This window comes from Neolamprologus brichardi, chromosome 9, assembly GCF_056152115.1.
Source record: "Neolamprologus brichardi isolate AB-2024 chromosome 9, ASM5615211v1, whole genome shotgun sequence".
In the NCBI taxonomy this organism is placed as follows: Eukaryota; Metazoa; Chordata; class Actinopteri; order Cichliformes; family Cichlidae; genus Neolamprologus; species Neolamprologus brichardi.
In genome coordinates this window covers 39,651,177-39,677,598 of record NC_142112.1, presented here as the reverse complement: position 1 = coordinate 39,677,598, position 26,422 = coordinate 39,651,177, and the positions used below count along the sequence as shown (strand labels likewise).

General features: G+C 41.2%; 2 protein-coding genes and 1 long non-coding RNA gene across 7 annotated transcripts in view; 1 reads left to right on the top strand and 2 right to left on the bottom strand.

Annotated features, from left to right (window-relative positions):
- Positions 1–287: 287 nt before the first annotated feature.
- Positions 288–8,728, bottom strand: LOC102793544 (ribonuclease inhibitor-like). 3 transcript variants are annotated; one of them, XM_087846712.1, is made up of 7 exons: positions 8,672–8,728; positions 6,260–6,440; positions 4,349–4,522; positions 3,509–3,679; positions 2,582–2,749; positions 1,341–1,514; positions 288–920 (listed from the first exon to the last, which is right to left on the bottom strand). In XM_087846712.1, exons 2-7 carry the CDS (start codon positions 6,379–6,381, stop codon positions 914–916), a joined length of 816 nt encoding a protein of 271 aa, XP_087702838.1. In that variant the 5' UTR covers positions 6,382–6,440; positions 8,672–8,728; the 3' UTR covers positions 288–913. The 3 variants fall into 3 exon arrangements, with proteins under 3 accessions (XP_087702838.1, XP_087702839.1, XP_087702840.1); XM_087846713.1 differs by having other exon boundaries at positions 6,260–6,443; positions 8,672–8,716; XM_087846714.1 differs by lacking the exon at positions 8,672–8,728 and adding an exon at positions 8,481–8,644.
- Positions 8,729–9,867: 1,139 nt separating this feature from the next.
- Positions 9,868–26,422, bottom strand: part of LOC148101655 (uncharacterized) — a 51,610-nt gene continuing 35,055 nt past the window's right edge. Inside the window, exons 1-15 of one of the 3 annotated variants that reach the window (XM_087846680.1) lie at positions 19,579–19,910; positions 18,822–19,027; positions 18,532–18,675; positions 17,534–17,672; positions 17,283–17,454; positions 16,623–17,198; positions 16,137–16,278; positions 15,869–16,012; positions 15,733–15,786; positions 13,199–13,257; positions 12,018–12,208; positions 11,531–11,931; positions 11,249–11,348; positions 10,557–10,758; positions 9,868–10,464 (exon numbers count right to left, since the gene is read on the bottom strand). In XM_087846680.1, the coding sequence (XP_087702806.1) occupies positions 10,322–10,464; positions 10,557–10,758; positions 11,249–11,348; positions 11,531–11,931; positions 12,018–12,208; positions 13,199–13,257; positions 15,733–15,786; positions 15,869–16,012; positions 16,137–16,278; positions 16,623–17,198; positions 17,283–17,454; positions 17,534–17,672; positions 18,532–18,675; positions 18,822–19,027; positions 19,579–19,701 (2,796 nt within the window). In that variant the 5' untranslated portion in view covers positions 19,702–19,910 and the 3' untranslated portion in view covers positions 9,868–10,321. Of the gene's footprint in view, positions 10,465–10,556; positions 10,759–11,248; positions 11,349–11,530; positions 11,932–12,017; positions 12,209–13,198; positions 13,258–15,732; positions 15,787–15,868; positions 16,013–16,136; positions 16,279–16,622; positions 17,455–17,533; positions 17,673–18,531; positions 18,676–18,821; positions 19,028–19,578; positions 19,911–26,422 lie in introns of those variants that run through there. The other 2 variants (XM_087846679.1, XM_087846677.1) reach the window with 2 other exon arrangements.
- On the top strand, positions 10,448–12,875 carry LOC148101657 (uncharacterized). Its single transcript, XR_015719681.1, has 2 exons — positions 10,448–11,736; positions 11,938–12,875. It is a non-coding gene; the product is annotated as an uncharacterized LOC148101657 (long non-coding RNA).

Genomic DNA, 26,422 nt, shown 5'->3' with positions numbered 1-26,422 from the left:
GTACTGTTTCAATATGAAACGTCTGCAGTTTAGTTTCCATGGTGACGCCTCCCGCCGTTTCACAGACTGTGTGCTGATGTTCGCTCGCATTCTAACATTTAAGGCTTCTAATTGTAAAAGTTTGCAGATTTGGTGGAAGCCTCTTCTCTTTGTCCCAACTGAAACATCAATCTTTGACTGAAGTTGAATGACCGCAGGCTCATCACTCTCAGAAGCTTATTTACTTATGCTGTTTTCCAAGGCTGAATGATCGGACATGATCTTTAATGACTAAATTAATAACTGGGTCGGCACAGGACAGGTTGGAATTTATTTAGATGTTGTGTAATCCACACAGGGCAAAAGTATAGAACTAGAAAATACAAACAAATGTCTCTTGCACCTCAACCACTCTCTTTATATCCGCTAACAGACAGCAGGACTCTGACTGGATGTAGAGTTAACTCTACTGGACAGAAACTGGACAGCCGGGAGTGCGGAGGCATCTATCTGTAGCTGACCAGGTGGCAGAAATGTGTTTATGTTTAACCACGAAACAATCACTGAACATTTCCTCGTGAAACATTTTTTACATCACAAAATATTTTTTTCCCAACAATCCGGTGCAACATGTCAGTCCAGATACACTGATGATCCTCTGTCAGATCCAGAGGGACACACAGGGGTGATGCTGGACTCTACATTGTGTCTGACAGTGGAGCTGTTCTCAGAGCAGTTCACTCTGCAGCACTGACAGTCATCTGCACTTCATTCCTCTGTCAGTCACTGCTGGATGAAGCTCTCCTCTCCACCTCCCAGTAACATGGCCCAGTCAGAGCGTCTCTACACACAAGCTGCTGCTGCTTCAACCTCTCTGGATCATCAGGACACAGCTGCTCCTCTCTCAGCACACACACCGTCCTGTTTACCATCATCACCACCTGCAGAGAGAAGGAGGAAGAGCAGAGGAGATAAACGAGTGTTTCCAGAGACTGAAAGCTCTCATGAAGCTCACACACCTGCAGTCTTTTATCATTAATTCTGTCTTTGATTTCAATCCAGCTCACAGTAGAAATAAACTGCTGAGAGACCTGAACGATTTCATGCTGCTCCACTAAACCACAGAGTTGTTGAAGAACATCCATTTTTGACTAATAAATACGGAGGACACTGAACACGTCAGCTTCTGATTGGCTGTTATAATTTCTCTGTCCAATCCTGAAGCCTGTCACCGTTCTCCTCTCACAGCTTCACTGAGAAGCTGCAGCTTTACAGGAAACACTGGATCTTTGTTTCATACTGACTGTGTTTAATACAATACTGCTGACAGCACCACCCACTCCCTCCATCACTCTACTGACCTCAGTTTGTCCAGTCTGTAGTCTGGACTCTCCACCAGCTCAAACAGCCGCTTCATGTCTGATTCCTGCAGATCGTTTCCTCTCAGGTTCAGCTCTCTCAGATGGGAGGGGTTGGACTTCAGCACTGCTGCCAGATAATCACAGCTGATCTTTGACAAACTACAGCTCTCCAATCTGTATAAAGAATGAAAGATGTAAGTTTATTAGACAAAGAGCTTGAAATCATTCAGTGTTTCATCATCTGTTCAGAGCTGAAGAAGGTTCAGAATGTAGAAGTTTAGAAAATGGAAACTCCAAACAGCTGAAGCCAACAGGAAGCAGCTTCAAACAGGAAACTGTGCAGAGTTTCAGACTATATGTCCTGATGCAGCCAGTTGGATTTTGGAGATTTGAATCTCTGTTCTGTGACTAAGTCCTTGAATCATTTCTTCCAGTTGGTCCAACAAGACAGACTAAGTATTGGACATGTGTTGTGGCTCCATTAGGGGAGCTTCTAAATGTGATGTGATGGCCCCTCTGGGTCTGTCAGGTCACAGCACTGAAGAGAGCTCAAACTGGGCACACAGTTGTTCCAGTCTGGACCAAAGACTCTATACTGGGACTGAGGGACTGCTTTGACTGCACCCACTGGGACTTTTTAAAGGCTCATGTTCTCACTTAGATCATCCACACTTCAGTTAAAGGTTTGGACACACCTTCTCATTTATTGGTACATTTGTGGAATTTTTGCTTGGGACCATCAATTGTGTTGTGCAGAAGTCAGGTTGGTACATAGCTGTTAGCCCTATTTTATTTTTCATATTAGAACCAATCAGCTAAGTAAAAAGAAACAACAGTCCATCATTTCTTTAAGGAAAATCGCTAAAAATTTGAATGTGTCGCCAAGTGCAGTCACAAAAACCATCAACTGTTAAATCATAAGGTGTGTCATGTATTTCTACTTCTTTCTGGGAAAAATGGGGATTACATTGAAAACAGGAACAATTTTCCACAATAACCAGCCTTGGATTAGTAAATCACTGAAACATGTCCATAAGGGAGGGAACACAAACATGTTTCAGAAGAAAACAAGCGTATCAGGATGGACGAGTGCATTCACAGTGAATTATCCAGAAATGAGAACGTTGCTCTGCTACAGTCATTGGCCTAATCCTCATCATTTTATTAAAAGCTTTCTGTTTACTGTCAGCACAGCGTTTACATCATATGCATATCACTACAAGAACAACATGGTGACTGACCTCAAAGACTCCAGCATACAGTCTGGCCTCTCTAGGAAACCACACAGCTTTCCCACTCCTGAATCCTGTAGACTGTTCCAGCTCAGACCCAGATCTTTAAGATGGGAGGGGTTGGACTTCAGAGCGATGGCGAGAGAACTGACATCTGACAAACTGCAGTCATCCAATCTGAATGAAGAATAAAAGATGCAGGTTTATGAGACAGTGTTTTTGCCTGAAATCATTCAGTGTTTCATAATCTGTTCAGAGCTGAAGACGGCAGTTGCGATGTCGATTCAATATGAGCCCAGAATAAAACTGATAAATATAAGGTCTCCATCTTTCTACAGCATGATCCTGGGTCTTCGACCTAGTGTTTTGTTCTGGACTCATTCTATGTCTCATGTGGAATTTTATGTTCAAGCTCTCTATTATTTAGTCTTGAGTTCAGCATGGTTCTGGTTCTCGTCCCCAGAGAGGAAGTCAGTCATGACCCCGTCTCTCTGTGTCCTGTCTCCGTGTTCCCTGTTTAGTTCTGTACAGTTTACAAGTCTTGGTCCTGGTCTCAGTGTTTGTTGCTTCCTTTTTTACTGTGATCGTCCCCCGTCTCATGTTCAGTTTGGTTTTCCTTGTCTCATTAGTTAGATTCTGTTCAGCTGAGTTCCCTGTGTATCTTGTCAGTAAATGTATGAAAATACTGTTAAAAGTCCAACATTTATGGTTCACGCACTCCAAAGATGATCAGTGGGTGGGATTTGTTGTCTTTGCCAGGCTCATTCTTGCCCCTGGGCCTTATGTTTAACACCCCTGGTTTAAACCTTAGAAGAAAACAAACTTTAACATGAAGATCCCCAGTGTGGATCAGTATAATATCAGCCTTACGTCTTCATTGTCAGGACAACTTTCACATCATATTCATGTCAGAACAAATCAAGCACGATGACTCACATCAGCGTCTCCAGTGTACACAGTGACCCCTGCAGAAAACCACACAGCTGCTTCAATCCTGAATCCTGCAGGTTGACGTTGTGACTCAGGTCCAGATGTTTAAGGTGGGATGGGTTGGACTTCAGAGCTGAACCCATAGAGCTGATATCTGACAACCAGCAGCGCTCCAATCTAAATAAAAAATACAAATGGAGATAAAGTCATAATTGTGAACACATCAGTTCTTCTTTGTCTGTGCTGAGCTGTCAGACACCCTCTGTGCTTTTACTTTTTTTTTTACTCTATTTGTGTTTATGCACCACTCTACATTTAATCAAGTTATCATTGATGGCTTTGTCTTTGGTCGTTTCTTCCTCCCCAGGTGTTGATAGCCCAGATCTTGTTCTTCCCATTCAGCTGACTCCTCAGGACTTGCCTGACCCTTTGCAGATATTTGGTGGTCAAATTCTCTGGATTATTTGGAAAGATCATTTTATTCATGTGGTCATTTTTTAATAATTTAAATGTTGTTTGACAAACTCAGGACAAGCATTTATTACTCCTTTACACAGACTTTACAGAGTACAGTGGCGTTGTCTTTCCTCGTCATCAATAATCATCAAGAGTTAATGTAATACCAGTGAGGCCTCACCTGACTCCTGTGTGTTTTAGAAAATATTTGAACATTTCAATAATTCCTTTCAGTTACATCCGATGATGTGCTTGATGTTGCTCTATGTGTACCTCTAACATCTTAACCATTTACCAGAGGAGGTCATATCAGAGACGTCTCCTCCAGAAAGCTTCAAACATCACAGATCTGAAATATAGAAAAACAACAGCTGCAGTCAGTGAACTCACCTCAGAGTCTCCAGTTGACAGTTTGGACTCTCCAGTCCAGCACACAGAAGCTTCACTGCTGAATCTTGCAGTTTGTTCAGACTTATGTCCAGCTCTGTCAGATGGGAGGGGTTGGACTTCAGAGCTGAGGCCACGACTTCACAGTCAGTCTCTGAGAGCCCACAACCGATCAGTCTGTGATCAGAGAAAATATGAAAGGTTTCAAGAAAGTTACATGAAACTTTTTTGTTTAATTTATGTTTCATAATTTCTGAGATAATCAACCATTGCCACAGATTTTACATAAAAATGCCTTTATTTAAAGGACAAAAACACATATTTAATTAAGGTATTTGACATATGAAGCTAAAATTAACAGCAATCATTATATACTGTACATTCAAACTTTGGACCATAACATTTTTTGATGATGATGGAGCAGAAATTATTCTAAAAATGTAATAATTTGGGAGCCACCCAGGTCTTGAAAATGAAAAATAGTGTTACACACTACAGCATCAGATTTTACTGGACATGGGTTTGAGGAATTGTTCATTGAGCATAAATCCAGAAGCTTTCGGTGAAGTTCCAGTGTGAGGCTGACGCACAGATACATTAATGTGACATCACTTACTGTTTTAGGGAGGACTCACAGCGGCGTGTTAGTTCATGCTTTAAAGTCAGTGATGTCCCAGAATTCAAAGAAAAAAGCAGTGCAGTTTTTTAGCAGTTTATGAAAGATCGACAAACTCTAACATAACGTGATCCAAATCATCCATGAAGTGAATTTAATCAGCTACAGTCTGTAGTACCAGTCTGTACCACAAGGTGGAGAAGAGAGTCTAGAGTTTTTTTTTAGCTGGGGCAGTTCATGGAGCTCTCTACACTCTCTATGACACCACCTGTGAGACTCAAACAAAATAAGCCAAAAGGTGAAGGCAGCTGCTCTACACCTCTGTACAAACGCAGTAGCTATGTTACATTCATGTATGATTAAACCAATCAACTCTTCAAACAACCAGAGCAATAAAAACGGGTGATAACCAGAGGAGCTCTGTGCAGTCCTGGTCACAATGACTTATGAGTGTGGATTTATTTTATATTACGGGGCGACTGTGGTTCAGGGTTGTAACTGGAAGGTTGCCGGTTCAATCCCCAGCTCTGTCTGTCCTGATCATTGAGCAAGACACTTTACCCTACCGCCTGCTGGTGTTGGCCAGAGGTGCCGATGGCGTGACATGGCAGCCTCGTTTCTATCAGCCTGTCCCAGGGCAGCTGTAGCTGCCTCCACCAGTGTGTGAATGAATGAATAGTGGAATTGTAAAGTGCTTTGAGTCTCTAGAAAAGCGCTATGTAAATGCAATCCATTATTAATATTATTAATATACACGATACACAAACTACACCTTTCTTGTGCGCTGTCAATCTTGCGTACTGCACAATAACATGTAATATTTAGTATCTACTGTTATCTACTGTTAGCTAGTTTATTGTGATGGTGTTGTATTTGTTATGTTGCTGTTTTGTTTGTTTTCTCATCTGTTTTGTCTTATCCCCATACAGGTGATCCAGGTGTTTTGTTTGTTTTTCTTTTCTTTTTTTTCCCCCCTTTCTCACCGTCTCTTCTCTCCTCTATTTTTCTTTCTCTCCCTCTCTTTCTTTCATTTTGTCTCCCTGTCCTATCCCCCAGTCATCTCTGTCCCGTCTGTAACGACCGAAAAATCAAATCAAATAAATACATAATTATAATAAAGGTCAATCAAATGGACCCATATGGCAAGGCCATGATGATCCAATTGGTAAAGTAAATCCACTTGGCATCTTTCTTGACCTTCAGACAACAATTCTGATGGCTAAGGATCCAAACGGGACAGGCAAAAAAAAAGAAACTTAAACTACTAAGGTGAATACTGTTATCACATCTGGACCCACCGAGCCTTTTTGCAGCTCTTCACAAGTGCAATCACTCTGTGTCGTCCCTGCTCTGCTATGTTGTAGTCCTCGATGTCAAACTCATCCACGATCTCCTCCGCCTCATCCATCACGTAGTCCATAGTTCTGCTGTTGAGAAGCACTGACGGCTTCAGCCTCAGGGATGATGTTCAGCTTTAATCTGCTGAACAGGAACAGCAAAAGATCAAAGGGAAGCACTTCCACCAGATGAACACACGAGACTCACGATTCATTTAAAGGATTTTCTGTGTGACGTCTTAATCTTCACAGAGTTGTCTTCAGAGTTATGGAAGACCAGAATGTTCAACACAGCCAAGCTCTTTTTGTGTTAGCTAAACAAAACGTAAACCCCAAATGCGCTCACATGAGCGTCATGTCACAGGTCATGTGATCTGCTTGCTCCAGTCAGAGAGATTATCAGACAGTAATAAAATGGTGATAAAAATCTATTAAAAACTATAAAATATAACTGCAAAATCCAAATCTGCACATACTACGAGATTAATGCTGCAGGAAATTGTGCAAATTGGCGGTTATTCCTAAGGAGATGGCTGCACAACTTTAAAGTGGCTCCATTTAAGCATTACAGCTTCCTTTCCCACGGCACACTGACGCTGTGTCCATGTAGGACGGAGGTGACTTCTACAGGGACAAACACACAGCTCCATCCACGAGTGGACACAGACAAGTCTGAGAAGAAAACAGCAGCTTCAGCTTCGACCTGACACATTTTACATCCCAGTTTGATTTGCTTTAGAAACGTCTCGAGATTATTCACCAAACGGTTTGTTAGAGCACAGAGAAAGTCCTGAATTTAAACAGTAACAAAATCCGTGGGAAACATTTTGATTTTCAGTCCACAGACGTCTTCTAGTCGGTATCCTTTCATATCAATGAACGCTTCACATGCTCAGTCCCATGTAATATATTCAAAGATGCTTTGTTAAGCTTGTTATTATGTGTTCCAGATTAAAAACATCTAGATGACGAGTCATTCCCTCAGGAATATATTACAGACAGCTGTGTTAACTATCAGAAACTTCTGCTTTTTAATTTATCAAGAATGTTCACATGACAACGGACTTATTACACTGGGGAGAAATCACGTCTGTAAGCTAATAACTGCTGTCAGTTCAAAGGGAAATTTATGAAGACAAAGTCACAACTATCTGAACATTTTTTAAAATACTCCAATTATTGCATAATAAATGAATTATTAAGAGACTTAAAGCCTTAATAATGAATTTATTAACAACCTCAGACCATTTTAAAAAAAGGACTCTTAATTTAAAAACTTGTTCCTCCAAATAAAGTCTGAAACCCGTCTGTTTGTGCAGGGTGGAAGGAGGATACTGTTGATGTGGGCGTGCTGTAGCCAAACTACACGCACCTGCAGATGGACTACAAACAGGTCATTCAGCATAGTTCATTACTGAGGCTGTAATGAAGTGACATGAGATCAGGTCCTCATATTTCCTCACAGACAGACAGAACAAATGCAAACTGAACTGTGTGAGCTGAGTTTTTATATTCAAGTCAGCTTCACACAAAGAAACAAGCTGATCAGAAACCGTTTTTGTTCAGTGTTCAGCTGCAGCTTTAACAGCCTGTGTAACATATCAGCGGGCTTTGGCGTGATGAAAACTCGCTGTTAACGTGATCTGTGTCAGTTATCATTAATGTTGACAAACAATCTGGATCCTTCAGACCAAAGAAACAGTGAAATGTGGGAAAGAAAAACAGGAAGAAACATGCACCAGGACCAGGCTCAGGCAGGCAGTCGGGGTGGGGGCATTATTGGCTGGTTCTGAGGGATTTTCTAAACGCGCAAATCAGTCCGTGCATGATTGCATCGCCCCGCCCATCAAAAAGTCACCTGCGCGAACAGATCACCTGTCGTCGGTTACCGGACTGAGTAACGTCGGCCAACCGTAGTCTGTATACTAGTTTAAAAGTCTTTCTAAAAGTGCAGTGTTGTTGTCCTTCCGGCTCCTGTCACGGACACATCGACTTAAAGACGACATGTTTCATGTCAAAGACACTTTCAAACTGCAGGATTATCGAAGTCACTACCAAACCCTGACTGCAGCTTCCGGCTTGTGACCGGACACTGTTAGTGGTTCAGGATGAGGGACACACCTGACACATGTTTCACATGTTACAGCCAACATGTTATTCACAGCGGTTCAGTTAAACGCACATTTAACAGCAGCGCCTGCAGCGTCACATGGATGACGAACCCGGAAGTGAAACAGCGCAGACAGTTTTCTTTGAGCTGGCTTTGAGTCACCGATCACAGAGTTCACCGTGACTGTCCTTCTCCCCTCTGCAGTCCACAGACACGCACACACTCCGACAGCAAAGCTACAACCACGCTGTGCCAACACTCACCCGCCTCCACCTCCAGCGCGCCACCAACTCTGCTCCTTCCGCCTTCCTGTGCTTGTGTAATCACGTGATCAGAATCGCTCCTCCCTTCTCCAAACTCAGTAAATCAGGAGTGTGTGTGTGTGTCACTGATATTCAGCGTGTACAGTTTATGAAAACAGTCGCTTGGATTATTGAACGATCTGCACGGACAGCAGCTGTTCAGGAGTCACGCGGGGCGGGAGACACGTGACGTTTCACAGGTGAGCTCTTCACGTACAGGCCTGCAGGTCTTTGTCTGGAGCAAGCTTGCTGTGTGGCTCCTTCTTCTCGCTGCTCCCCGAGACTAACGACTGTTTCAATTCATTTTCATCTCAGTTCTTCAGTTTTGTTTTGTTTTAAATGTCATTCAAAGTTTGAAGAGTAGGATTTGTGAGCTTTTCCTCGGTTGAACAAGGACAAATCCAAGAAATAAAAAATGTTCCTGAAGAAAACTGAACGTTTGATGGCAAATATGAGGAGAGAAACTCTCAAAACACAAAAAGTTAAAGCTTGAAATCGATTTCCAGAATAAAGATGAAGGTGGTGTCTGACAGCCCTGATGTGCGCTGAGGTTCAGGAACAACGCTGACATTAACCAGGCACAATAAATGTCTCAGTTGGTTGTCATTCAGCACATTTATGTTTTACATCATTCAGTGAAATACTCTCTTTTTTTCTTCAGGCCGACTGCACGCCTGTGACAGCATGATGAAGGCACACTGCAGTTTTGGTTTGCTGCAGGTGCAGATTTAAGTTTGGCTGTTTCCTTCATAAACACCAGCAGGACTCAAATAGAAATGTGAGTGTTTTATTTGAACACAACCTTCAACTTTTTGTTTTTATTGCACGCAGAAAATTGTAGTTTTCTCTGCAGCAGCCCATTGATTTCATAAACGCAACACGCTATACTTTTTAACATACATGAAGTGCTTTCCTCGTTTTACATGTCAGGGCGGGAGCCACAAAAACGGCTTCTTGAGCATTTCAGGTTGCCTGGTAACCAGCTGATGAAGAGCACTGATTCGAATTTAACTTTATTGCCGATACACATGTATACATACAGGCTAATGGAATGCAGTGGCTGATGCAACACTTTAACTGAGGAAAGGAGCTTCTCAGGCATTTGAAGGCACAGCAGAGAATGAAAGAAAAGCACTAACACGTGAGAGCGCCTTTATTGATTTTTATTGAAGAAAAGTTTATAATAACCGCTTTAATGTTGATCCCAAATTTACTCAAATGTGCATAGAAATGATTATAGAGGAGCACAGGTTAACATTCACGCTTTCTGTAAATCACACTCTAACATATAAAAAGAAAAGCTGCTGTAAAGCTGCACGACTGAACAACAATCCAAAGATTCATCATTCAAAGTCTTGTTTTATGTCTGTTTTCTCTTAAAACTCGCAAACACAAATACAGCTGTAACAGCTGGGACTGTGCCCTACATTATAAAGCTAATTGAAGTGACTGTTGTTGTGAATTCACGCTACACAAATTAAGCTGAATTATAAAGAATTAAATTCATGATTGATTTAAACATGAGCAGATACACAAACACCGAAACTCTGACAGCAAAATGAGGTTCATTCAAAAGTAATGCAGGAACTGGTATTCTGATTCACTGCTGTCTTAATTTTCACTCAAGGCCAAACGCTGGTATTTGACCTTTGACATTTTGGCCCTGTACAGGAGCACTCCACAGATCATGGCAACAGCAGCAAGAAGACATCCAGCGATGAAGACCAGGTTCAGGTTCAGGTTCAGGTTGTTCCCTGAAGACCACAATAGAACCTCAGCATTGTTCACACTTTAGTGAAAGTCAAACAACGAAGCTAATGTTAAGAAGCACTTTGTGTTTCCATACCTGCACTCATGCTGGTGTCTGCTGACCTCTTCAAACGCAGAGGACCCTGGGAAACGAAGTGCGCTGCAGTCTGGATTGCAGAGTCCCTCTTTCGGCGGTGGGAGTGGTGGTGATGGTTTGACGTGGAGTTGATGCATCCCTGTGAGCACCTGCTGTTGGGATTCCCTGCTTCACACATCATTACTGAACAGCTGATGTATACCTGAGTGAAACAGGACACACTGTCAGTATATCAGCAGACGTACAGTTGCCCCCTCTAGTGGAACAAGAGCAGAGCTGCAGTCAAACCTTTGCTTCTCCATCCCAGCCAAGGAGAAAGCACAAATGTCACTGCCTAAGTAACTTCATGTGTTTCTGCACAGTTTTTATTGTAAATCTGTAGACTACTACAATGGATTTAAAATCAAAACAATGAAGATAAATGAAGCAGTTCAGCAGCAGTATTGCATTATTTGTTCAGGAATTTGAGCCATTTTTATACATTTACCAAATATTAAGAGTCTCAAAAGTAATATAACATTGACTGACGAGTAGTGGAAATAGTTTTCCACCACAAGCACATAAAAGAACTCTAAGTAAAGTTTAAAAAAGCAGCTAAAAACTAAATAAATACCTTTAAAATGAGACTAAAATTGGGCATATTTATTAGTGCTTTTAGAAATTGGAGCTTTTAGATATCTACAGTTCTTTACCTGATCGTGCAAACCGATGAACTTGAAGGCCTCGATGCAGAATCTAAACTGTCTCTTGTTGTCCGTCTCATGGATCATCACAGTTGGGTCCACGGGGCACCTAATCAGAGCCGAGCACAAAGACCACACAGCTGCTGTAACTCCATGTCTTACAATCAAAGCTGCTACAGAAGCAGAGACATCACGGGGTTTCTACAGCATTTCAGAATCAAAGAAAAGAGAAAACTTTGGTAAAACTCTGGTTTTCCTTCTTTTCTTTTATATATTGATCCACATGCGTACCCGTCTTCAATGATGGAGTAGGTTGGATGGTAATTGGGGTTGTCGTACGGTGAGGCTCTGCAGGACTCCACAAACATCTCGGTGTCGTTGACTATGGAGGACGCATCTATCTGCATGTAAATCTTCTGCCCTACGTCGTACTCCAGAGGGTACGAACTGGGATCAATGATGCTTCTGAACTGGTTGTCGGGGTAAAACTCAAACTGGTAGGTGAACGTGCCGAAGCCTTTATCAAACACTTCCACAATCTTCCTGTGTGCTGTGAAGCTCAGTGACAAGTTCCCCTTTTTGGGGTACTGACAGTAGAACTCTATTTCCAGGTTATGTTTCCTGGTGATCAGAGCTCTGCTGTCATTCACTGTGGTGATTTCATTCTTGAAAATGAGATGTTCCTCGTCTTCCTGCAGAGTCAAACATCACTCTGTCAGTCCTCGTTCTGATATCTAAACCAACAACAACAGAATAGATACAAAGGAGCTCTGGTTACCTCGATCTGAGTGCCACAAGCATTGAGAGGGATGACGCCGATGATGTGAGTGCTGTTGGAGTATCTCTCCAGGCTGCAGAGGGTGTTGCTGGGCTCACTGAGACGCAGGTGATCCTCATGGAGTCCACGGAGGGACGATTTCTCCACCTCTACTCTCATTTCAGACTCAGTGCAGATCACGTTGGTTTTAACTGAAACAAGTTAAAAACGTATAAAATATGTTATGATGTAAAAAAAAACATACAGACTTAGAATTTACCTTATGATACCCATTCAAAGGACTCTTCATGTCACGGTACTGGGTCGTGTGAACCAGTGTTTGAGTTTTAGGTATTTTTGTATTCATTTTCGATCTAGTTAATTTCTAGGTTGCTGGTTAGTTATTTCTTAGTTGTTTCTGTCATCTCCCCCTGTACTCAGACTCTTGGTTCCTGCGTCTACGTGTCATGTTTCTTGTCGGTTATGTTAAGTTCATGTCTATGTCTCTGTGTTTCCTGTTTTATTTTGGAAGAGTCTGGTGTTCTTTGTTCATTGTAGTTAGTGTTACTCTCCTCTGTATTGTCATTATGTTTCATTCGAGTCAGCTGTGTTCTCATGTGTCTCCACTTCCCCTGATCACCTCATGTGTGTATTTAAGTCCTCAGTCTTCCTTTGTTCGTCGTCGTGTCGTCTGTGTATCTTCCCTACCCCTTGTCATAGGTTCCCAGCCATAGTTTGTATGTTGTTTAGTCATAGTCTAAATTCTCAGTAAGAGTCATAGTTTCCTAGCCTATGGTCAGGTTTTCCCTCAGTTACTTTCTTGTTGTTTTTTCCATGAGTTTTTGGCCCTAAATAAAGGCTCGCTGTTTGTTAAGTTCAGTTTTGTCTCCTCGCCTCTGTCTGCTCTTGGGTCCTCAACTCACTCCACACGGTCTGCCCTCGCAGACCATGACACTTCATTAAGCTAAACCTAATGCAATGCAACACTACAGATTTAAAGATTTACAATTTCAGTTTATTTTAATGTTGCCAGAAATATGTAAAAATTCTCCAACTCTAATTGTCAAAAAGTTAGAATATTAACTATAAGAAGAATGAGTTAAGTCTTGAAAATATGTCCAAAAAGTTGACATATTTCCAATTTGTTTTTCAATTTTTTTTTTTTTTTTAAATTTTGATATCAAAGACAACTTTAGACTCACTTTCCTCTGTTCCAACTTTCAAGATGACACACCTCATCTCGGACTGATAGACGCCGGACCTGAAGAGACATTAGAACAATGATAAGTTGACTTATTGTGTGACTTAAATAATTTTCCTTTTTTCCTTTATTTCTTCAAACACTCTTGAAACTGTAAATAACTGTATTATTTATTATGAAGGCACATGTTTTAAAGCACCAAAAACATCTTTCTCTCCTTCCAAATGGGAGGTCCGATAAAAGTATGTCTGAGCAGAATGCTAGTTTTGGTTTAAAACCAGAAATATTTGGATTAAGGACTAAAGATTTACTAAGATATAAGAGTTGAACGGGCGACCGTGGCTCAGGGGTTTGGGAAGCGCATCTGTAACCGGAAGGTCGCCGGTTCGATCGTTGTGTCCTTGGGCAAGACACTTTACCCTGCCACCTACTGGTGTTGGCCAGAGGGGCCAGTGGCGCGAGGCAGCCTTGCTTCTGTCAGTCTGCCCCAGGGCAGCTGTGGCTACAACTGTAGCTTCCACCAGTGTGTGAATTGGAGAGTGAATGAATAGTGGAACTGTGAAGCGCTATGTTGGGCCATGAAGGCTACACCGACCCATCCTTAAAATTCAGGGAAATGAAGGACGCATTTGAGGGCCGCATTTCGAGCAGCCTTTGAATTGGGACAGCCTTCGTCATGTCGCTGTGACGTAATCGGCCTTAAAATGCGGCCTTTAAGGCTGCAGACCCTGACCCTGGGATACAGCCCAAAATCCGGTCATTGGTACTTCCTGGCTTGTGTAGTTACTAGGTAACAAAAGCTCAACACTGCCCCTAGCGTCCTGGAGCACTTCCGTTGTGTTTTGGAATTTGCATGTGTTTTGGAGTTTGCATGTGTTTTGGACAGTGTTGGTCAAGTTACTTGAAAAAAGTAATCAGATTACTTCCCCCCAAAAAGTAATCCCATTACTTTACTGATTACTTATTTTCAAAAGTAATTAATTACTTAGTTACTTAGTTACTTTTTAAAAACATGATTTACAACCTGAATAGGTGATAAAGTGATAGATCTTTCAGCCCAATTCTACTTTTTCTGCATTATCCATCATACAAAATGTAATCAAATGGAAAAGTCTCTTTTTAAAACTTGTTTTGTTAGTTTTAATCTTTTAACTTTATGCATGAAGCAAAATTTTAATTATATGCACCATTCTCTGACTGGAAGAAATTAGTTTAACATTTAAACCTATTTTCTGCACATTCCAGCACATAATATATATATATATATATATATATAGTGCTTACACTCACTCTTTCAGATGCAAGTAAAACACAGCAGAAAATAAATAAAGTCAAAGACTAGCGGTCCTTTTGCTCTATTTTCACCTGTAAAGCAGGAGTAGAGTAGGCGGAGGTTTATCCTGATGCAGGTGTGCCGCAGCGGTCAGTGGAAGGATACCGCAGTTTCTCATTACGTCGTAGCTACTCGGTGCTTGTTTGGAAGTTTAGGGTTTTTTTCGCTGTAAAAAGAAGTTTTCTTCCCACGCACAACGGACACTAATGTTTTTGTCACTTTTTACGGAATCAAACTCAAAGTAAGGTCAGTACTTCCACGCTTTAAACGCTGCACGCTCATACTCTCTCCCGCACTCGATATATGATCCATTGTTGATCTGCACACAGCTGTTGTCACGAACGTCGCACTCGCTTACATCACTGTCATGAGACACTCTCGCAAGAAAATCACGGTTTTAGTAACGCAGTAACGCAGCGTTCCTACGGGAAAGTAACGGTAATCTAATTACCGTTTTTGCAATAGTAATCCCTTACTTTACTCGTTACTTGAAAAAAGTAATCGGATTACAGTAACGCGTTACCCATCTCTGGTTTTGGAGTTTGCAAGTGTTTTGGAATTTGCAAGTGTTTTGGAGTTTGCATGTGTTTTGGATTTTGCAAGTGTTTTGGAATTTGCAAGTGTTTTGGAGTTTGTACGTGTTTTGGAGTTTGCAAGTGTTTTGGGGTTTGCAAGTGTTTTGGAGTTTGCAAGTGTTTTGGGGTTTGCAAGTGTTTTGGATTTTGCAAGTGTTTTGGGGTTTGCAAGTGTTTTGGATTTTGCAAGTGTTTTGGAGTTTGCATGTGTTTTGGAATTTGCATGTGTTTTGGATTTTGCAAGTGTTTTGGAGTTTGCAAGTGTTTTGGAGTTTGCACGTGTTTTGGAGTTTGCATGTGTTTTGGATTTTGCAAGTGTTTTGGAGTTTGCAAGTGTTTTGGAGTTTGCAAGTGTTTTGGAGTTTGTACGTGCTTTGTCTCTAGGGGCCACCGTAGTTAGGAGATATAGGGAACATCGACAATGGATCATTTGATATTCAGAAGGATTGACATTTTAACTACAGGTAGGTAGATCCAACTGTTAAAATCCTATTGGATCAATTTTTGTCACCACCTCTGTCTTGGCTGTAAGCTTGCTAATCTGTCCTGCTCTATTCTGTATGTTGTATACTTCATAATAATAATTGAAAACAAACAAACGAATAAAAACATTAAAAAGTCACTTACTGTGAAGTCGGGGTGCCGTGGTTATGAGAGTGTGGAAAACTGGTCACTGCTGACCTGAAAAACCCACAAAGAGTCAAATTATGAGTTTGTTCTCCCAAACTAATTCTGTGTTTAAAGGAATGAAACCGAGGCTAACCCTGTCGCCGATTCAACAGCAAAGCACACTGGGAAATAATCTCCCAGATCGCTGGAGAACGGCGTCCACCGAAGCACAAACTCATTATGTGTGGTTCTGTGCTTGGTCATATTCATTGGCCCGCTTATGATGATATCTTGTACTCTGTAAGAAAACAACAGAAGGAAACAAGGATTAGCTCATTAATGCTGAGCTGAGCTTTGCTGCTGAAGTGATAATAATGTTTCGCTGCCATCAGGCCTCCTTAATCAAGCTTTGTCTCACTCACGCTGCATATGAAGCCTGTGCTTTGATTCTGATCTCCACCTCTTTGTTGACCTCTGCATGAATGCGCTGTCCGTGTGCAGGTGTTGGGTGCACAAACTGGGGCAAGTATAGTCCCTCCTGGCATGAAGGAGCAGGTGGATCCACTGGAGTACAGTTAGAGTAGTAACAAATAAGCATCCATTATCAAAACAGGAAGAAGCAGCTGTCTGCATAGCAAAAGTTTAAGGCTTTAAACAAACACGTGAAGTGGAGTTTGGTTCCTGGGCTGCTGAAGAATTCAGTGCAAACAGGTAAAACTAATATTAAGTTTTTAAGATAAACTGTGGGTCACATGAGTAAATAGGTCTGCTGCAATCAGCTGTTTCTACCACAGTTACCACTGTCTTCATGTGCAGAGTCATGAAAGCAGCAACATGCTGAGAACAGAGCAGACTGGAGTGTGCTGCATCATCACATCATCAAACACTGAGACAACAATGGGCCTTACCAAGGAAAGAGAACTGCAACGGTAGTTTACTGAGGGGAGGAGAGGTCGCCTGCAGCGTTCTCCCTGTAGTCCACCACCATGGTGTGGTAGTGGGGACTGTTGTAGTTGTAGTGGGAGCAGCTGTTGTTGACCCCCACCACCACCACCATGGTGCAGCTGTAGATGTAGTAGGAGTGGCTGGAGTTGTCCACCACCACCATGATGTGGTAGTGGGGGCTGTTGTAGTCGTAGTGGGAGCAGCTGTAGTTGACCCCCACCACCACCACCATGGTGCAGCTGTAGATGTAGTAGGAGCGGCTGGAGTTGTCCACCACCACCATGATGTGGTAGTGGGGGCTGTTGTAGTCGTAGTGGGAGCAGCTGTAGTTGACCCCCACCACCACCACCATGGTGCGGCTGTAGATGTAGTAGGAGCGACTGGAGTTGTCCACCACCACCATGATGTGGTAGTGGGGGCTGTTGTAGTCGTAGTGGGAGCAGCTGTAGTTGACCCCCACCACCACCACCATGGTGCAGCTGTAGATGTAGTAGGAGCGGCTGTAGTTGTCCACCACCACCATGATGTGGTAGTGGGGGCTGTTGTAGTTGTAGTGGGAGCAGCTGTAGTTGACCCCCACCCCCACCACCATGATGTGGTAGTGGGGGTGTGTGTAGTTGTTGGATACATGGTGGCAGATCGTTTCCTTCTTGCGGACAGAGGAGACCTGGAGGACTGGGATCCATCGGAGTATCTCAGACTGATGTGTCCTTGTGGGAAATCCTCCACCACCAACTCAAATGAATTCACCCTGGGGTCAGCATTAGTGTATTGGTAATGTAACGTGCAGGAGTCCTAACAGTGAGAACATTTTGTAGTTAAAGGGAAAAACCACAAGGGAGTTATTGTACAGTGGATTAGAACATCAGCTAACCTGGTGTAAGTGGAAGCCTGAATGTTGGGTGCATACGGCGCACTCTGCACTTCCTGGATTTCCATATCTGCATCTGACTTTGTCTCCATCAGGATCAAAGGACATCAGCTTGTATGTCCGTGGGCAGTTTTCAGGAACTCTTCAATAAACACATTAACAAAGTCTCTCTCAGTGTCTCACACAGTAACATGAGTCATTCACTAGCATGATTATCTTGTATAGAAAATTGATCAAAAAGGTAAAAAGAAAAATGTTTAATGACAGAGCTGAGGGAAAAATAGACTTAAAAATAAATCTAAATGAAAGAAGTAATTATACAGCAACTGGTAGAGTTCTCACTGTAAATTAAATTAACCCTTTTACAAGTGCTTTTTAAATGACTGTAACTCCGTCGTCGTTTACGCTAGAGGGAAAATGTGAACGGTTTCAGTCCAATCACAAGTAAAAATTGATGACACACGAGCAGAGAGGTGGGTGTGGAGAAGCAACAACGCCCCTAATAAGGCCTGGACATTTAAAAATACTGAGGCGACATATTTTAAATATGTGCAAAAAGTGCTATGCTAAATATCATATTTAGCATTGTTGATCTATAAAATTGATGTTGTGTTACATTTTGTTAAATATCTGTTTCCAGTTAACTATAAATCTGAAAAAACAAAGTTCTTTTTTTTTTGTTTTTTTTTACTGTTGTTCCGTTGTCATAACAATACAATAATGTAAAATGAATGCCAGATGAGATTGTTCTGAAAAGGGGGCAAAAGCATTCACTTCTAGATTTCTGGGCCTTTCACAGCCAAAATTACCAAATAAGTCCTGGCTGCCTAAATGATGCTTGGTCAGTAAGTATAATGTTTTAATTTGACTGCTGGTTGATAAAAACAAATGAGCGTATTGTTTCCCTTTTTGAGATAAGCAGGTTTTGCTGCAGGATGACATTTTGAAATTCAGATTTCAGTTCAGAGGCTAATAGTTTAAATCAGTTTCAGGAAGCTTACCTGAGGAAAGGTAGGATGGCAATTTCTGGTGATCTGTTTGGTTCTCCAGTGTCGGATCTTTCTCCCAAATCCACAAGAGTGTTCAAGTACCATGAATGGCCCCAGTAATAGGTACGTGTGGGGATCCAGCAGCAGCTGGCTGACCTGGAATGTTTGGAAATAACTAAGTAAGTTACTAAACAGGAAGTTATTTAATGAATAAGATGACTTTAACTCAGTAACTGTAACCAATAGTCACACATAATGAAGCACATCAACAACATCTTCATACTTCAGTAAAAAATGCTCACCGCATTTCAAAAGGTCTGTTGCTCGGGACGACCCGCGTGGTGACGGTTTCAGCTTCACACCATTGTCTGTTATACTGTGGAGCACTGGTGCTCCTGTCCAGTGTGCCTCTCTGACTTGTGGAGGTGTAGCCACAGTATCCACTGTAACAATACCAGTGGAGGGTGTCGTAACATCCATCATAGGTGTCCCTGTCCCGAATTTGAACCTATAGAAAATATCATATAAGCAACTCAGTCAGATTCTCACCAGTTATTTTAGTTTTACTCCATGTTATCAGTATGAAGAAGGTTCAGTATCTGTGTTTGATCATGTGATCACAATTTTAACACAATAAATAACAAATGTAGGTCATGGAAGCCACGTCTGCAGCCATTGATTAGTCAAGGCACTCTGGATTTAGAGGTGAAGAAAGTGAAGCACGATAATAATCATCTTCATCATCATCATAATTATTATTATTGTGTTTTTCATAATGTTTTCATTGATGAACATTTCTTGGTTGTTCTCAATAGTTAAAAAAAAAATAAAGTTTAGTATTTGTTTAAACTTTAATAAAAGACAAAGTGTTTAAAATGCATGGATAAGTTAAGAAGCAAAAATTAAGGAATTCAAGGAAAAAGCTGAAAAGCGAAAGCACTGAACGCTAATTTTCTGTTTATTCTATCAGAATAATCAGACCTGCCACATAGTCGGGAAAACAGCTTCACTTATTAGCTGTCATTAATATTAAGTACAGTTAAACGTTGTGTATCTCACATTAAATGAGCCATCAGGGTTTCTTCCTTTGTAGGTGTAGGTGGTGGTTCCCCCAAAGTAATGAGAAGCAGACACCAGTGAGACCAGGAGCAGCTGAAGCAGGAGCATCAGTGTGGAAGCCATGATCCTCCAAACCCAACTCTGTCTCCAGAGATGCTGCTCACATCCACCTGCAGCATCTTTATATACGAAGCAGGGCACAGTCCTGCCAAGTCTAGTGGCATGCACGCTATGTGAGAGAACAATAAGAGCTGCAAAACTGGTCTGAGCAGGAAAACACACCTGTTTAAAAATGTATATACTGGAAATGAGGTGAGCTACAGCCTACACAGAGTAAATGAAACCTAACTTATCTGATTCCTGGCACACAGACATGTTATTGTTATCCTGTAAAAACAGGGTTACGCCTGAAAACAAGTTTAATCCACGTGATAGTTTCACATCACACCAGGTTTCAGTACAGCACGAATACATCTGTTCTAACACTACAGAATTTCCTATGTAGCAAACTGACATCACTGCAGTGTGACGATAATGAATCAGTTGTTCTGATTTTCATTTTACATTTCAGATCATTTCCACAGTGAGTTTGCTTTTTTTTAAATGCTATTTTGATTTAATGTTTTGTCTCATACTTTGGTTCTTTTACATAAATATACAAGAGAATGTAGAACAGTAGCCCTAGAAACAAACTGATACCACATAATTCAGTTATGATTCATAATTCATTCCTTCTGCATAGTTTGAATGTTCTCCTTTTGCTTGACGATGTAAAGTTAAATACATATGTGTTCTCACCAATGTTCCCTCTAAGCTGCTGGCACAGTCTCTGCGCACAGAAAAAAAATCTAACCTGAATTGAAATTAACATTAAAACTTGAACAATTCTGTTTTGCAGTGTTAGTCAGTCAGTAGCTGGCTGCTCCTGTATGGGATTAGAACGATGCCACCTTATCCCATAGTCCAGCCAATCACGTGATTCACATTCGTATATACGCAGCTAATCAACGTGGTTGACAGGCTATGACAGCGTCCTTATTAGTGATGTGTCGGTCGCGAACGAAACGGCTCTTAGAACCGTATGGCGTTATTTTTGTGCCACTATTCTGAGTGCACGTAAAAAAAAGTTTGCAGGTGCAAGTGTTGCATTTTGAGGATAAATTTATTTTGAGCGAAGAAAAGCTAAATTTGAGTGAACTGCGTGCAAAAAATGTATTTCAGTGTTTGCTATTATCCACACACACACACACACACACAATAGCAGCCCGTCTCACTCAGGTTTTGCATTTGCACTCGCAATGTGTTGCTCGTGCTCTCAACATTTATGCCTGTGCGAGCTCAACTCTTTGTGTACGCCGTTATATTTGTGCCACAAAACCAGCCAATGACAGACTTGGATACAAAATTATCTGATTGACTGTTTTGGTCTCCAATCAGCTTGAAATGACGAAATGCAATATCCCAGAATGCATTTCGTCCAAAACTCAATCGAGGCAGTGGCGGAGTGTCAATGGAAAATTGTACTTAGTAGTCAGTATAATCTTTTACTGATATAAGTTTGCATATGGTAGAATACTGCATGTAATCATTTGTGTTTAGAAGTATATAGTTGGTGGCATATTGAAAGAATGTCTCATCCTAGGAAGTCTGTAACATTCCAGGGTGTTCTGGCATTCACCCCCACATCCTAGGAGCATGGGAAAGGTTGTACCTTGTCTTATTGTTTTACGGTAGGATTAACGTAGCTATGTCAGTTTTAGTCTAAGTGCCTTTTTTACATATAGATGAACTGTTGGATTTTCCAGACCAGCAGGTTAAGGGAAGTCGTTTATGGGGTCTCACACACACACACACACACACACACACACACACATACATATACACCTCCACATTCCAGTGTAAGGAACAAACGCTCACTGAAGTATATAAATAAAGACCGGGGAAGTCTCTCAGTGCTAGTCTTTGAGGCTCACTCTTGTGTGTGAGCTCTGGTGACTGCCGTTGTATACAAGTAAAACTGTGTTTCTCCTCTCTGATTCTCAGCTGAAGAAGTGTTTTAGAATATATCTCTTAACACGGAGGAACGCAGAGTGGCAAAGTTTGAAATATTACTCTTTCTGGGTCACAAAATAAACTTTTAAGATATTTTCAGGTGAGAATGCTTGAAGTGTAAACTTCAAATATCTGAGCCGACCGACTGTCAGGGTCCTGGGTCTCCTGACCCAGTGTTTTTAGTTCTTTGTGATTCTTGTATTTTGTACAGACGTACACTCTGTTCAGTGTACGTCTGTGTCTTTGCATGTTTGAGTTTCTTGTGTTTTCTGTCACTCTGTATTGTGAATTATGTTCTCATGGTTGGTCTTTTGTTACTCCCTCGAGTCTAGTTTCTTGTGTTCCAAGCTTAGTATTTCCCTCTGTGTATTTTGGTTCTAAGAGTCCTCTGCCTTATGGTTTATGTCTGTGTTTCTTAGTTGCTGTCTCCACCGTGTCAAGTTTGCGTCTCTGTGTTATACTTCCTGTTTTACTTTGAAGGTCCGTGTCTTATGTGAATGTGTCCTGCTTTGCTTGCTTGTCTCGTCAGTTCTGATTTCTCCCAGCTGTGCTCTCCTTCTTTATAGTTATAGTTTCTTTCCACTGTGTTCCTGTTAATGATAAACTACAAATTTACCCTGAATTACTAAAATATCAATATTTTAATGTGAGAATCGATTCTAGAACATAAATGATTGGTATCAAAGGAATCGATATTTCAGGATCGATCCGCACATCACTAGCTAGCAAAGCAGCTGATGTGGAGTGAAGCCACGTTAATGACAACGTGCACAACCATTGGAGATGTGAGCAGGACAGATGGAACAACTGACGGAAAAAGTGTGGACTTTATACCAGTTTTTAAATTGTGTTGATCGGCCACGTAAAACCAGAGTTATGATAAAAATATCTGCAATGTTTGTTGAAAAAAAAACGCCTTGGCTGCATTTTTAGGTAAAAAGCTGAAAAAAACTTTGTTGTTTGCAAAACTCAGTTACTTTTTTGAGGAGTAACTATATAATTAATTGCCCAACATTGGTCATTATATCCTGTATTTTGCAGAGAGACTCTCTCTCAGACCACAGACTCATAATACAAGTCAGAGCTTTAAAAAAAATTTAAAAAAAGAAACAGAAAATTGTGTTTTCAAAATTGGAGTTGAAGTTATTTTTATTTCCAATAGTGTTAACATACTACACAGGTCAATGGCTAGATTTTTTTTTTTTTACATTTTCGTTGTAAGTGGGCTAAAGCAGTTTAAAAGTAATCTAACATAAATGTAAATGCTGTGATTTTATTATTTTAATAAACATGCAACTTGGATGGATTCGATGCTGGCGTGACCACAGTGCACAAAACTGCTGTTGCTCACAGTGGTCCAGGGGACCGCTCAGGGAGTTTGTGTGTTCGCTCAGACACATGAAACATTACAGGGAACATTGGTTCTCAGACTTTTAATAATTTGGTTTCATCAGTCAAATGGCCTTCAGGTAAACAACACAGCTCTTTCTATGCAACTCTTGTGGTCTGTGCAAACAAAGCAGAGGTATTTTGCTTTTTGTTTGCAGTTGCACTGCATAGTTTTAGTTTCATTTTTCAATCATATGCATACATGTAGAACAGTTTAAAATCAGATGATCAAAATACAGGGTGGCGCACAGCCCAGCTTCTAAAAGAAACAACAAGAGCTAAAATGTAAAAATAAATAATAAATTAACCAAATAAAAGAAACACCTGGTGTTATATTTAATAACTAATATTTAAGATGCCTTAGAAAGTGTTTTAATGTTTGGTTTAAGTTAGTACATTAATACATTAATAACCTTTATTGCTGGGACCAAAAATGAATGCGAACAGAGGCTCTGCCCAGTTTAATTTTCTCAGCTTGTCCTGTCTACTGCCTTCATGCGGGAGCTGTCTATGCTTCTCACTTTTACCTGCTCCATGTCTCCATCCATTCTCTTACTTCACCCACTTCATTATTCATCATTCATGATTTTCCAGCAAATTCTTATAACCGTTGGACCGTCTCAGTTCCACACAGCATGTTCAAGTGCCACCAACATCAAAGGTCACACACTGTATCTGGTTTTCCTTCCAGTCTGAGCTACTTCCTGTTCCTCTGCCTAGGTCGTATACTAACTGTACCATCACATACAAGAATATAAAGACTGCCATTGCACTGGCCGGTGTTGATACAGCTTTTTTTTTTTATTGTGTCACAGTACAGATACCTGTATTTGTATAGCACAGGATTTCAAATGTATCATATCGTAGTTTGGTCTTTTACATAGATACACAACAGAATAAAGAATCAGCGAGTCCAGATGGACAATGACCTCAGGATAACACACCGTGCTTTGTGAAGGTGACTAACTTCCAGTCATGTGGATGTAATAATAATAGGTGTAGAATCCTGGCTCAGTAATTAGCTCTGCCTCACAGCATTTGAATCTGGGCAGCGCCTTTCTATGTTTGTAGGTTCTCCATGGGGTTTTTATTTCAGTTTTTAGATTTTTTTTATTGTGATATCAGTTGTCAGACATTTAATAGTTTTGTTTCTTCAGTCAAATGGTCTTCAGGTAAACAATACGGCTCTTTTTGCACCTGTTCATTGCACAATGGTGCTGTGCAAACAAAGCAGAGGTATTTTGCTTTTTGTTCCTCCCTTTCTCTTACCAGAATATCTTGCTTTTCCAAGAAGTTGCTGTAAATTGTGAACTCATGCACGTCACCCTTCAGGTGCGCCTGACCTCTGCTACAAGGGCCTGGACCTCTTTCACCCCCCCCCCCCTTCGTCTTTGTTCTCTTCTCCACCAAGTCAGGCCAAAGGTTCCACCTGCAGACAAGGGTCAAGGTCAAGGCATTTGTAGCTGCTCACTGCCCTCTTATAGTCGACAACTCTGAATCAATTTGGTTCCTTCAGTCTAATAGTATTTGGAAACAACACGGCTCTTTTCGTACATTGTGTAATGCTCTCATGACAGAATGGTGCTGTGCAAATAAAGCAGGTATTTAACTTTTCGTTTCTCTCTTCTCTTCTCTCTTATCCTGTGTGTGTGTGTTTTTTAAAGTTGCTGTGAGCTCATCTATCTGGATCAGTGGCATTGAATAGTTTCATTTTCTATTCTTTTCTCTTTTTTTTTTTTTTTTGTTCATATGCATTCATGTAGATCGGTTTAAAGTCAGATAATACAGGCCAGGCTCATAGAAGCAAGTTTCTAAAAAGCAGGGAAGAAGGTATAAATGTCTTTAAAAAAAAAAAAAACTGATGATAATAATACTAATACTACTACTAATAATAATAATAATGATGAATGCCTGCTGGAGTAATTAATCAATATTTAGTGGACACTAAGGAGGCCAGACTAATAAATATCAAAATATGAAAAATCTCAAGAGACTTTAGAGTGGCAGGAAAAACATCATAGAAACAATAATGAGACTAAAGCCCTACACTGAGAGTAGAAAGCCAAGAACTAAACAGTCTCATAAAATAACCAGAAACCTCACAAAAACCATGGGTGAGCTGACAGCATGAGGGGCTCATAGTTGAGCTGCTACTCATGGGTATCACTAGGAGCCGGTGAGGCGGTTTGGGCATATTATCAGGATTTCTCCTGAGTATCTCCAAGCTGAGGTGTTCTCAGCATGTCCCAAAGGGAAGAGGCTCCAGAGCAGACACAGGACACACTAGATAGAGTACATCGTCTGGTGTGCTCCTAGTAGGAAATGGCCAGGAAGAGGGAGGTCTGGGCTTTTCTGCCTTAACTGCTGACTGCATGACCCAGCCCTGATTAAACAGCAGAAAATGGATGGATGCTTCCCTGGCTGCTGTGTCAGTGGGGATGGTGTTCGCTCTGTGTTGTAGCGTCCTGATGACACCCAGTTTGTGCTCCAGCGGATGATGAGAGTCAAACCTTAAATACTGATCCATATGTGTAGGTTTACGGTACACGTCAGCTTTTGGATGTCCCCCATTACTGATGGAGATCTCACAGTCTAAGAAGGCTAACCTGCCACTGTTCATATCCTCCCTGGTGAATCTGATGTGTTGGTCCACCGAGTTAATGTGATCCGTGAAATGTGGAACGTCCTGAGATTTGATTTTCACCCAGGTGTCATCCACATACCTGAACCAATGGCTTGGTGGTGTTCCAGAGTAGGATAGCAAAGCCCTCTTTTCCACTTCTTCCATTTACAAATTAGGTGAAACTGGGGAGCCCATGGCACACCCATGTTTCTGCCTGTAGTACTGACCCTTGTATGTGAAGTAGGTGGAATGAAGACACAGTTCAAATCTCTCACCTTCTCAATAAGATCCAAGGTGTTCTTCAGAACACCTTGGATCTAATGGTGTGATTGCAGCAATTCTTCACCTCTGTGTGAATGGTACTCATGGCCACTGATCAATGGCCATGAAAAATGTAAATATTAATGATGATGAAACTGAGCTCATAGTTTATCGTTAGTCAGTGGCGCTGGTTTCAGTCATTGTGCAAACGTACTGTGTATAAGGTTGGGGAAACCTGCAGTCAGCTGAGACTGAAGAAGTCACCAGGATGATGACGAAACATTTCTCCCACTGAAAACATGAACAGAGTCCTTTCCATACCTGATGCAGCATGGATCAAGACATACACCAATATCTGCACAAACTTCTTTGTTTCTTTTCAGTGCATTCATCACAGAGATTTGAAGTCGGCCAAGCTCTTTCAGTCTTTAAATGGGAAAGGTAACACTGACACTGATGAAGTGAACACTTAGAACAACAGACGTGTCAACAAGGAAGTATTTGCTTACATGCCACTGA

Bases quoted from the DNA above. Each gene is read 5' to 3' on its own strand.
- LOC102793544 (XM_087846712.1), bottom strand. From the start codon at position 6,381: ATGGACTACGTGATGGATGAGGCGGAGGAGATCGTGGATGAGTTTGAC. The intron at 3,680-4,348 runs GTGAGTTCACTG...TTTTTTATTTAG, and splicing joins TGTCAACTGGAGACTCTGAG to ATTGGAGCGCTGCTGGTTGT. The intron at 2,750-3,508 runs GTGAGTCATCGT...TTCTTCATTCAG, and splicing joins TGTACACTGGAGACGCTGAT to ATTGGATGACTGCAGTTTGT.